This window comes from Aspergillus pseudodeflectus, assembly GCF_044049435.1.
Source record: "Aspergillus pseudodeflectus strain CBS 756.74 chromosome Unknown BJX68scaffold_116, whole genome shotgun sequence".
Lineage (NCBI taxonomy): Eukaryota > Fungi > Ascomycota > Eurotiomycetes > Eurotiales > Aspergillaceae > Aspergillus > Aspergillus pseudodeflectus.
Window position 1 is genome coordinate 1 of NW_027263892.1, and position 12,205 is coordinate 12,205.

At 50.4% G+C, this 12,205-nt stretch overlaps 5 protein-coding genes across 5 annotated transcripts; 2 read left to right on the forward strand and 3 right to left on the reverse strand.

Moving 5' to 3' along the window:
• Nucleotides 1-4,847: 4,847 nt before the first annotated feature.
• BJX68DRAFT_274530 (uncharacterized protein) lies at nt 4,848-5,743 on the forward strand (the record flags this gene model as incomplete). The annotated part of the gene is made up of 1 exon (XM_071047679.1): nt 4,848-5,743. The coding sequence occupies exon 1, from the start codon at nt 4,853-4,855 to the stop codon at nt 5,741-5,743; it is 891 nt and encodes a 296-aa protein (XP_070892077.1). The 5' UTR covers nt 4,848-4,852.
• On the reverse strand, nt 5,389-6,287 carry BJX68DRAFT_250673 (uncharacterized protein; the record flags this gene model as incomplete). Its single annotated transcript, XM_071042291.1, has 3 exons — nt 5,913-6,287; nt 5,755-5,847; nt 5,389-5,696 (listed from the first exon to the last, which is right to left on the reverse strand). Coding segments are annotated over exons 1-2 (291 nt in total), but the record flags the coding sequence as incomplete, so codon positions are not given.
• A 160-nt stretch (nt 6,288-6,447) lies between these two features.
• BJX68DRAFT_250674 (uncharacterized protein) lies at nt 6,448-7,733 on the forward strand. The gene has a single exon (XM_071042292.1). The coding sequence runs from the start codon at nt 6,464-6,466 to the stop codon at nt 7,346-7,348; it is 885 nt and encodes a 294-aa protein (XP_070892079.1). The 5' UTR covers nt 6,448-6,463; the 3' UTR covers nt 7,349-7,733.
• On the reverse strand, nt 7,595-9,762 carry BJX68DRAFT_273502 (peptidase S8/S53 domain-containing protein; the record flags this gene model as incomplete). The annotated part of the gene is made up of 7 exons (XM_071047479.1): nt 7,595-7,698; nt 8,037-8,267; nt 8,323-8,845; nt 8,904-9,064; nt 9,126-9,359; nt 9,406-9,459; nt 9,522-9,762. The coding sequence occupies 7 exons, from the start codon at nt 9,760-9,762 to the stop codon at nt 7,595-7,597; spliced, it is 1,548 nt and encodes a 515-aa protein (XP_070892080.1).
• A 191-nt stretch (nt 9,763-9,953) lies between these two features.
• BJX68DRAFT_273503 (uncharacterized protein) lies at nt 9,954-10,403 on the reverse strand (the record flags this gene model as incomplete). Its single annotated transcript, XM_071047480.1, has 1 exon — nt 9,954-10,403. The coding sequence occupies one exon, from the start codon at nt 10,401-10,403 to the stop codon at nt 9,954-9,956; it is 450 nt and encodes a 149-aa protein (XP_070892081.1).
• Nucleotides 10,404-12,205: the final 1,802 nt, after the last annotated feature.

The window sequence follows — 12,205 nt, forward strand, 5'->3', positions numbered from 1 at the left end:
CCCCCCCACCACAAAAAAAAAGGCACAAAAACATACAACAGTAGGGATTCGCATGTGGTCACCCACCATACTACTAACCTACCGGCGTGTGGCTTAAACGCGGATAGAAGTAGGGTGGCTGCCGCGCGATCAGGGTGAGTAGGGTGAGTGCGCGATAGACAGGGGTGAGCAAGTCGCGCGATCACCCTGTGGGAATCTCAAGATCCGCTGGCCACTCAAAACACTGGCGCCCTTGGCAGTCTGGCATAGCCACAATTAATGCAAGGAAGTTATTACTGCCTAAAAGGCGCGGCAAAGTCTAACCAAGGGAAAAAGAATCTTCCTTAAGGCAGAACACCTTTCAAGCCTTACTTAAATTAATAACTGTAAGACGAGCTAGGCTCTTTATATAGTATATTTAACTTACCTGTAAGAGCACGTGTCCAGGCAAGCATGTTCCCAACTGTACCAAAAAGGTCACTGTGATCAGACTCTACAGTCTGATCTGCCCGGATCGCACCTATATAGCTTGCCCGCTGTGACATCTGGCTTTTCTTTATTATTAAAAGTAGTAGCATCTTTGGATGACTTTATTATCATGTTGCTATTGCAGTGCGGCAGGATTAATGTAGACTTGTGTAATAATAAGGGTCAAACTGCACTTTCCTATACCGCCCAGAATCAAGCTGCAAGCTATGTTAAGACATTAATGTACCATGAAGCAAACCATGACTCCCAAGACAATACTGGCCGTACTCCATTATCATGGGTATTAACACCAGAAGATACACTAGGCGACTATAAGATGGTGATTAACCAGCTAGAATTAAAAGGAGCAAATATAAATATAGAAGACGATAAGAAGTTTACTACTCTTACCTAGGCAATAGTTAAGGGTTTGGAAGAGGCTGTGAGTTATCTACTTTCTTTTAATGGTGTCAGTGTGAATTGCGAGGATACTCAAGGTCATACACTATTATTATATGTAGCCAAGCTTCAGCACTCTTTGATTGCTCACCTCCTTATCACCTCTGGAGCTGATGTTAATATGAGCGACAAGGACAACTTGACTCCACTGATGTACGCGGCTATGCATGGATATAAGAATATTACACGCGATCTGCTGGCCAGTGGAAGAATCTGCGTGGACTGCCAGGATCGCCATTGATGAACACTGTTGTCGAACACCGTTGAGCAAGGACATGGAGAGCTTGCAAAACTTCTTATTGGATCAGGCGCCAATATCAACGCTCATGATGAACGGGGCCGCACTCCGCTGATGCTGGCGGCAATCAGAGACCAGATGCACTAAAACGCCCCGGCTTGACTGGCACAGCAGGCGGATCCGCCAGCTCTCTCCCTCCCTCCCTCGCGCTGCAGATCTCCTCATGGATATCAACGTAGTGAAACAGACAGCTAAGCAGATACGCAGACCGGCCCCGCTCTGTCCTCGCATGAACATCCGCCCCAGCCTCAAGCAGGACCCGCACCGCATGCTCATTCCCAGCAACAACAGCCAACTGCAGCGGCGACCTCATGGAGCCCTATCTGACGACACAGGGTGCCGCCTCCGTGCGCCGCTTCCACATGTGGATCAGACACTACACCGAGGCTGAGAAGACGGCCCTTCGAGGGCAACTCGCCCCCGGCACCGAGGCGGTCCCCGTGGTCAAGGTAAGTGGCCTCATCGAGCTCCCCATGCTAACCGCACGCAAGGACGCGAGGAACCTCGCGGACGTCGTGAAGGGAATGGCCGCAACGATGACGGGGCAGTCGCCCGGCGCGCTTGCGGGCGTGCGGTTCACCGCGCGGGAGCCGCAGCTATTTGACGAGGAGGAGGACCATAGTTCGCTGTACCGCCTCAGGTGGTTTCATGAGTTGGTGCGCAGCCAGCCCTGCGCGCCGTACATTAATTTCGCGCCGCTGCCATTGAGTCACTAAGGAACCTTATTGGTTTGGACACGAGCGACTAAGCTCACCCAATTGGGGAAGTCAGTTTTTAAATCACTCCAGTACCAGTAGTCGTGTTCGCAACATCTCTCTAAACTATGTCGACACTTCCAGGCTGCTCCAGGCCGGATGCAACCCCTCATCTCATTTTCGCGCTTCTACTTCTCCACGCACGAACAACGACACGCCCTCCCATAGTACCAAAATATAACAATCAGCCGCAACGTCGGCATCACTGTAATACCCTCCCTCACAACAGGGTGCTCCTTATGTAGAAATAATCGCTACACCTCCCGAGCGCCGCCGTCCCACTGGAACTCCGATTCCTGAACTTGGCCGTGGAATGCTCCCCCAAGAAGCACACGAGGATATCTATAGCTACTCCTATGGATATTTAAACTTATACTATCTTTGTAACTAAGAAAACCTACCTAAAATCTTCTAGAGTATTAGTGTAGTATAGCTAAACCCAGTAAAGCCCCTACTTGTAATAAAGTAGTAGGTATTAAAGGAATAGTAGATTAAGCTATAGACATCTTTTGTAATACTAGTGCCGGGTTTTAGGGGGTAAGTATAGCAGGTGAAATATAGTACTAGTAGAGAAGCAGCCAAGAAGATGGTTATTATTTAGAGTATAATTTATAGAGGTTTCTTACATAGAGTACTAAGCCTTTTTATTAGGCTACTTAGAGCGTGCCCAGGACGTGCTTAGGACGTGGCAAGTGCCCAGATCTATTTAGTAAGTTAAAAGCAGCGAGGGGTGAGCACTAAAATGGAAAAGATGACTATGAACTCTTATATAAAATAAAACTGAACAAAAAAGACTTTAAACAAGTACTTAAATCGTGAAGTTATAGTAATAAGTACTATTAATAATAAGATACTCCACATAACGTATTTCCCGGGTGACCCGTACTTCCCGGGTCATCCGTGCACCCGCCTCAAAACTAGATGCTTGATCAACTTTAAAGTACTTTACCACTGCTAAAAGTAATTTAAATTGTAAAAACTAAAAGCCAAAATAAGTAGGACAGCTGGTTCTTTTATGCCCCTGAATATTATATTCTGAACTTCTTGGTGGAGCACGTTTAGGTACACCTAAAATCTGAGGAACACCTCCACTGGCACCCCCCCATCTTACTTCTATCTTTTCATTTCTGGACGAAATTAGATCCTCGGCTTCCTGACATGAGAGACCTTCTGTAGAAGTTATCTGGCGTTTAGATCGACTCTTTTTCTGCCTGTCATTCTCTATAGCTGAGTAGAGATAACAGTTTTCCTTTGCTAGTAAGCTAGCATTATAGATAGCCAACTCACCCCCTTTCACAAACTCATCTAGGACCTTTTTAGTAGGGGTAGGAGGGCTTTTAGACCGTCTCTGAAGCATCTGTTTAACTAACGAACATTTTCGGTGCACGTGGCGCACGGTATAAGGCGTACCAAGCTGAGAGGAAGGAATTGTAGGAGTACCCAGGTCGAGGATTAACTTATCTAGTACTGCCCTAGGGTTAGAAGGAATTAGCCCAGTTGCTCTAAATCTGCTTTGGATATTCTCTATAGTAAAGACTTCCTGATAAGCTGCTGGATACGCCTTTAAGAAATCTAGCTTGTCGATGTAGCTATATCCTAAGCGCCCTTAATTCTTAATAATCTTGCCGTACGCCCTCTTTAAAAGTCTAAAACAACCAACATCCAGAGGCTGTAAGAGATGAGATGAATGAGTAGGCATACAAAGAGGTATAATATTATTTTCCTTACAGGTATGGTCGAAATTGGGCGTTAGGTGGCTTCCATGGCCATCTAGAACCAGAAGTCGATAACCCCCCTTATACGCCCATTGGTGGCCGGAATAAAGACTTTTTGAAGCCAGCGAAGGCCAATTGCATCTGTAGTCCATCCATTAGCACTTATTTCAATCCTCTAACTGCCAGGAATCGCGCCTTCATCGAACCATCCCTCAATATGGTCCTTCCCTTTGAAGATGATGGTAGAGGGTATTGACCACCCCCTCGTATTCACGCATTCGATAGTAGTAACCCATTCCCGATTCCCTGGCTGTATAAGCCATGGCTTTCTAGGCATTTCTGCTCTAGAAACTACCTTTGTTGTTACAAAAAGACCCATAGCAAACCCAGTCTCATCAAAGTTGTAGATATCCTCATCCTGAATCCCCCACTGATCTTTGGTCTTCTGCAGCTCATTAAACCATTGACTAATGATCCTAAGATCTTCACATAGTGCTCTTTGACAATTGATCTTTCGTGCAAACCTAGTTTTAACCTCTAGGCGCCTCTTGGTAAACTCTGTAACCTAGTTCTTTCCAATAGGTAAAGATGGAGTTGAGGTTTCAGCATCTAAGATTATCTGTGCCATTTCTCGTACTTGAAAGGGCCTAGGGGGCGCGCCACGTATATCTAGGGATATTATCCAAGCTATTAAGGCCTCTTCCTGAAGCTTAGATAGCCTGTGATTATAGTTGCGTTGTTCTGGTTTGGATTGGTGGCCCTTTAACTATTCGCGTAGGGTTTGTGGAGGTAGATTATAATGCAGTGTAGCTTGACGAGGATTCCGGATCTTTTGATTTTTCAAGTCTTGAACGGCGCATTCTATCCTGTCTTTTTGCTCTATCAATTCTTGTTTTGTTTTACGCGCTTTTCGTGGCATGGTGGCTGGTTAAAGTTGATGGGTGGTAAACGCGTTTGAATTTTAAAAGTTGCACAGATGACTCGGGAAGTACGGGTCACCCGGGAATTACTTTAATGTCCCTCTAAATCACACAGCCGCCTGGTGCCTTGTCGCGGGCGGGGTATAGCATATGATTTAAAGAATTCCCTCCGCCATCACTTCCCCGCGCCCTTCTTCTATTACTAGCCTGCGTTATCCCTGTTTTTTCCCTTCCCTCCTGTTCAAGAATCCAAAGAAGATGCCCCACGAATACACCGAGCTATGTCGTATGTGTCCCCGCTCCTTCCTCTTCGCCGTCGTCGCAAATGTCGGCCCTGGTTGCGAGAGCCGCCCCCTGGCGGTGGCCTACCGCCAGGGGGATAATTACATTGAAGAGACACATCTGCAGCGCGTGGAGCACTTCGCGGCAGACACTCTTGCACTTATTGAGATCCTGTCCGATCCTGCGAACCGCGCGCCGCTGGAGGCGGAGACGGTTCTTGCACGAGACTGGTATTGGCGGACTCAGGGGCATGATAAGGATCAATTTACTCCGCGACCCAGTGTTCCAGACTCGGTTCACCCCGCTTATGTGCCGTGGAAGAAGCGGAGGGAATCTTCCCAGCCCCGACCCCAGCTGCCTTGGCGTGATGACGCCCCTACCGAGTTTCCATTCGCCACAACCTGCCTATTACTGGGACTGTTGGGTGGCAAAGGGGATGGCACTCAAAGGAGTCGCACGCGTTCGGGCGATGTGCAGCTTCAGCCACTATCCACTGTGTTCCTTGGCGAATGCATCGAGTATGGGCTTGTCGTTGTGGACATTTCCGACCTTGACAGCGGCGTCAAGTATGGCATCGCGGCCTTTCCCTTGCGCTACATGGCCGATGTTCAGTACAAATCAGAGTCACGTGGCTGGGATTCCGGGAAAGACCCCGCGCCTGAAAAGGAGCCGGACGTTGTACCCTTCAGTCCACGACCTCGACGGCTGTTGTCTATTCATCAGTGGCTAAGCAGGTACTTCCACTATGACAACCTGAGCAATGACCCTAGTCTCTGCCGCCTGGATAATATGCCCCGTCTTGGCACTGCCGCCTTGAATTGTATGTCTGTTTCCACGCGACCTGTCAGGGTGAATTGCAGCAACTGACTGAATGGTAGATATTTGGCCACGAGAGATTAAGCTATATATGACTACATTCAAGGGCTCGCCTCCGGCATCGTGGAGAGATGTTATCTGTGACATCTTTAAAAGTTTGTGAAATACCCAGGCCTTTCCTTGAACGCATAGGTCCCACCATTTCTAACCTATAAAGCAGCTTTTATCCAACCTTTAAAGAGGGTGACCCGTATCAGGAAGAGATCAAGTACAAGACCCCCTGCGGAGATGATAGCAAACTCCATATTATCTGGCCCGTCGAGAGGTACTTCCTTCGACTGCGCAGAAGATGATTCGGCCACAACCGCCTCAAGCGTCAGCATATCAGACGACCAGCCGCAGCATATCCCAGCGGACATGGACCGCGTTATTGATGAGCTGCTTGTCCTCACTCACCAGCCCGACGAGCATCCCCTCGAGAGAGCCGCGGTCGGCAACTTGCAAATAGTATCCAGGTTCCCCGAGCAGCTGCGGGAGCAGCTCGACGAGGATCCACACAGGCTGGGCCCCTTTAAGGTCTCAAGCCATGTTCTGGCTGTTGCGTACGCCGGACGCAGTCACCTCAACTGGGCCGCCTTTCTTACCCTCACGCCCAGCGTGATCGCTGCGGCCCTTGCATCTGATGAGCTTCGGGGCGCGTCTGCGCTTAGCCTGGGCGCTGATCAGTTTGGGCTGGAGAGTGGAGGAGACCTTAAAGAGCTCACCGCGGCCATGTCAAAGTGCACGGGCCTAAGGCAGCTTTGCCTTTTCCAGGGATTTAACAGAGATAGCGACGATTCCTCCGCCCGTTGTTACTCGGAGCTGCTGCTACTTTGGCAGCGGGGAGCGGTAGAAGAACGAGGAGGCTTGGAGTGGCTCCAGCGCAAGACCATCTATGCAACCTGTGCCTTTTCAACATCCCTGCGTAGCCGCGAATGCCTACCATGGTCTGCAACCATCACTCGCAGCCTTGCCTCGCCCCACGCCCACATCCTTCCTGTGATGCACATGTTCATGTTTGGGCACTACCAGAGCGGAGAGGGCCCAGACGTAGCTGCAGACAACGTCCAGCCGTACCAGAACTACTACGCCATGAACAATACCCTGCTAGACGGTGAGAGCTTCGCCGTCCGCTTCCTGGCCTATTTGTCGGCCTTGAGCTCGGGTTTGGAATCCGAGAAAGCTATTCTGCAATTTGCATACCACGGGGCCTCATCACCATCGTCAGGTCAACTCGGTGTCATCCCCATCCCAGCGGGATTTTTCAATTACCACCTTTCGCCCAACGACCCAGCAAGAGCCAAACCCAGCGACATACATCCCGGCAGCTGGATGATACTGGTCGGCTCTTCGAAACAGATATCTGATCATACTGAAACAGTGGCGGACACGCCATCAGAACCTTGTGGACCACCTCCACTTGATTCTCCACGGGAGTACCACACTGACACTAGGCAGCGCTCTGCCAATATCGACCGAGGAAGCCGCACGTCGAGGCCAAGCGACGACACCGTGGTCGCGGACAACGATGTCGTCATACAGTACCCCTTTGTGAAGATCCGGCAGGCCTCTGCTGAGACGATCGAGCAAGAAAAGAATCCCCGCCCGCGCCGCTAGTCGTGCCGAGGTGGTTGGCGGGCTCACGGGCTTCCTCCGTGAAACCGCGCCGGAAACCGACCTCCCCGCGTGGGAGAAACGGATCGGGGAGATGCGGATGGGCCTTCGTGCCCGGCGAGGCTCCGTTGAAACAGGGAAACGCTACATCGGCATCGGTACCATGTCTGAGAGCAGGACTAGGGGCTTGCTGAACCGTTTACTCTGAGCGTGGTATCGCACCACTTGCAACGAATCTTTCACGTGAACTTAGCAGCGCTGGTTTGGTTTGCGCTTGGTAGATTTATGATTCATTTCTGGTGACATTTCCTGGCATGGAAAGCTAGGCGGATACGCGCAGTATTCCACTTGTACTATAACAGTTTAATGTCAGGATCTTTGCTCTGCCCTGAGGAAGTAGTTTCTTGTACGCTCACCGAAAGACATGCATGCTCCTCTTCTATCTGCACATTTGATTGACCAGCATTGTAAACTGCATTGTAGAATAGCTGATGCCAGCTCTGTCTCCTTACTATCTAGACTAGATCCTGGCCAATCGCACGCCTCGTCGAGCATAGCGTGTACATTGACTACAAACAGATACATAATCCAACCACATATCCTTCCCTAAGCCTCACCCTACTCGTCGAAACAAGCACTCGCAGGCAGCTCATAGTACAGCACCCCTCATGTTTCTGCAGGTCACACCTACCCGAGCAAAAGTTGTTCTCATTCTCGGGGTCCAACTCGCGAGGAGTATACTGCTTGCCATCAATGGAGATCTGGAAGCCGCACTTGCCCCAGAATTTCGGGCCCCGGTTCACAAAGGTCATTTCGAAGTCGCAGATGTCGGCGGTCTCCTCGTCGTCGGCGACGTCGCAGATCTCGGGGAAATTGTTGATGCTGCCGATGCCGATACCTTTGCCGCCGCTGCTTGGAGCGTCTGGGGGAGTTAGTTTTTGATTCCGTTGCTCGATGGAGTCATGTTTGGAATGCACCTACCTTGGAATAAACGGCGTGCCCGAAGCTCGTATACTCACTGACCCACGATGCCTCGATTGTGCGACCAACGCACACGACCACGGTGTCGACGGGGGGATCGGGGATCTCCGTCGGGGGCGTGCTGGTCGTCGTAGATGTGGGCTCCGGTTCTTCGAGAGGCGGTGCCGGCTGGCCATGAGGGTTCTCAGGGTCCTTGGGGTCGTAGTAGTCCGGTGGGTGAGGGATCTCCGGGTCCGGATCGCAGTAGTACCCCTTGCAGAGTTCTCCGCCGCAGTGGTCGGCGGCGGCACATTCTGGCGCCGACGGTCCCTCTTCCCAGTCGATGGTCTTGCTGGGGCCACTGGAACCGGGCACATGGGGGCAGCTACCACCATTATCGCCGGCAGATTGCCGCCGCCGTTTGGCCGAACTTCCCGTCTGGCCGGAACTGCAAGACCCCACGGACTCTCCTGGGTTCGGAAGCTCATAGACGAGGTCGTCCTTGATGGTCGGGCAGACATTGGCCCAGTCCTCCTTGCCCTTGGCCGCGTACTCGCTTAGACAGCTGTGCTCGCCAACTTGAACCGTTCCAGATAACTGGCCGCATGTCCTCGGTGGCAACGGGGTGGTGGCGCACCGCGAAGCGGCGGGCGAAGAGCTGGATGAGCTTTTTGACGTTGCTAGGGCTGCTCAACTGGGACTGCCACGGAGAGGACAGTGCGCGGAAATAAGCGGCCAGGGCAGCGACTTGGGGGGCGGCTACAGAAAGAAGGCATGAAATGTTAGTCAAAGACATGGCAGTCGCTGCAAGGGGACCCACCAAAGGAAGTGCCATCGTCTGTTCTCATAGGCTTGCCGCCGAAGGATGGATCTCGAGGGAGTTGGACATTTTCTCCTGGAGCAAAGGCTGCGATGTAAGGGGACCAATGCGAAAACCAGCCCAACTGGGTCTTGAAGTTGGACGCAGAGACCACCATCAAATTGGGAAGACCCCCGTATTTGTCGCTGGGGTCCGCGAACTTGGCAGGATGTTTGTTCACTGGGATCCCTTCGTCTAATTCGATTTTGCCATTCTTGTCCTTTTTTGTAGGCATCGTTACCGGCTGCCGCGACTAGGACGACGTTTTCCGCGTCAAGCTTCTGTAGGAGGTCCCCTTCAGTAGAAAGCAGTGGGTTAGCGCGGCAATTGAGGGTATAGAAGACCGGTCCAACTCACGGAACAACCTGAAAAACCTGTCTGGAAGTTTGTTGTTAAGTTCATAGACAAAGTTCATGTTTATGACCGCCTTGCCCTGCCTGCCTTTGCTTTTAATGTAATCCAGTGCGTCCATGAGTTGTGAAAGGACTTTTTCCTGCGGAAACCGATACCGCAACCACACTCTCCAGCGTGGGCGCTCGCCGGCGACGATGACGAGGGTGCAACTCGGACAAATCCCCAGCTCGTTTCCGACAACCATCGCAGCATATCCGACAGATGAAGCTCAGTGACAGGCCGATGCTTGTTGATTGATTCTACCTCCCTATTGGCCGGCGAATCGGCAGCCTCTAACTGGGCTAAAGTTGCCGCTCGCTCAAGAGCCACTCGCTGACCCGGCTCCCAGTTTCCAATCGTCCTCTTTTCCGCGTCGGCCTGGAGTATGTCGTCCACTTATTCATCGCCGGCTTCAACATCTTCACTGGTTTTCGCCGTCTCACCTTTGTGCTCCATCAGCCTCTCATCCAGTGTTGCGGCATCTGCTGAGGTTCTTATGCCCGCGTGCCGTACCCTCTCCAGCTCGGTCGCTTGTGACGCAATGCGGGATTCTCCATCGTTCGCTTGTCGGAGTGGTTCTTCTATGGCCACGTCCTGAGAATTTCGTCGGGCGACGCTTTCACCTCTTTCCTTGCTTGCCTGCCCAATGTCTGCCGCATTTGTAGAAGCATTTGGCCCTATCTCCCTGCCTCGGCTGGCCTGTTCGCCAGGGCCGCTGGGCGCTTTTTTCGGAGCAGATTCAGTGGTGATGGTGTTGTCCACCCCGGAGTCTCCCTGCGCTGCCCGCTCCCCAGCTTCCCTGCTAATATGGTCAAGCGTCAACTCGAGCTCTCGCTCTAACTCCATATGCTCATCATTTGTCCTCGGAGATTGAGCCTCCCTAATAAAGGGCTCTCCCGATCCGTCTGGGAGAGTTCAATCATCTTAATGAGAAGCTACCTCCGAGAGCTCGTCGATTTCTATGTGAGTGACCGTTGAAGCGCGGTAAAAGTCATTCTAGAAGTGGTCTAATTCTTCCACCTTAGGATTGTGACTCTCTTCTATGTTGTCAACCATTAACTCCTCGCGACTCTCAAGAGAGAACAAGTCTGCACTTTGGGCATCAGACTAAGCCTCTTCCATAATAAGATTAATGGGTTCCGGGACTATCAGAGTCTGATCTTTAGTGGCCTCCGATCAACGTGCAGCTCGCAGCTCCTGTCGCTCCCGTCGCTCTTGCCGTCAACGCTCCTTTTTTTTGCTTTCGCTCTCTTCTTTCTTGGCGTACAGCCTCGTGAGAATTGCGCTTATAAGCCCGGCCCCTATTCCTTCCCTGGTTGGAGATACAGCTGGAACGTTTTCCAAGTCCGAGCCACCCTGGGGAACAAAGAGTGGCGAGCCGGGGCGCGAATCATTTAAGGACGGGCTCCCCACAGGCCTGACTGGTGGCGAGTCTAGCAGGCGACCAAAGAAGGCAGAATAAACGCATTGTCTTACGAACAAAGTTGTTACTTTGCCGCCAAGATGCAGGCAGATTGTTGCTGTTCAAATTGTCCAGAAAGAGGAACGGAGAATCCCGCTTCTGGTCCTTACGGTGCGGAAGGCCACGTCGCGCCTTGGGCTTAGGTTCTCGATTCCTAATCGGCTTATGACCTAATTATCTTGCTCCGCGAAACCTACTGCGATATCGCTTCGTAGGTAATTGATCATGAATCAGCTGTATACTGTGATAGAAAGCGCTTTAGCTAAGCCGCTTTTAGAGAGTGATTTTGCTTACAGATTGATTAAGGCGTGGTTTAGGGCTATTTGGTGCTGTTTCGAAGAGTTTAGATCAAAATCGATAACCAGATTAGACAATATTATTAGACAAGGTAGTAGAATACAAGATTTGGCAATAAATAAGAGAGAAAATATGGTAGCGAGGGGTAGCGGGGTTATATTTTGATAGCCATGTTACCTCCCGAAAGCGCCAGAAATCGATCGAAATTCGACAAGGCGTGATTCCGGGACTTGATGCCAAAAGTGGAAGTGGGTCTCACCACCCCTTAACTATGAGAAATTTATTCGAACAGATATACAGTTCTACGTCAAAAGTTTCCGTCAACCCCACCACAACCGAAAAATATATAATCGATCGCTCTACTTTAGATTCGAACCACGCAACCAGACCGACCTTAAATGACATAAAATTTAAATGATAGCTCCTTCCAAATCCAGTGAGTCGATAGTAGTTGAAATTATTACTTAATATTTAGTATACCACCCTTGCGCAGCAATTACTGCCTCTACCCGCCGCGGCATTGATTCAATCAAGTTGTCAAAGTAATCCTGTGATATCTCTATCCACGCTTGCTTGATAAGACCTTTAAAATATCGCCTAATCTCCTCTTTAGTACCTCTATAGCTCTTGATATAAGGGTCTAGCTAATAGATAGTCTCTTTAAGCCTCATCTAGGCGTGCTTGATTAGGTTTAAATCAGGCGAATAAGGCGGCTAGTTGATTAACTTAATTACTATCTCCTACAACTATTCTTTGACCATGATTACTATATGCACTGGGGCATTATCTTACATGAAGATCATATCTAGCTGCTAAAAACTAGGTAGCTGATCCTGTAGGATCTCGAGATATAACTATCTAGAGAAGCCTTGTTAATTTAACTCTAGAT

Bases quoted from the DNA above. Each gene is read 5' to 3' on its own strand.
- BJX68DRAFT_250674 (XM_071042292.1), top strand. From the start codon at position 6,464: ATGTCAAAGTGCACGGGCCTAAGGCAGCTTTGCCTTTTCCAGGGATTT.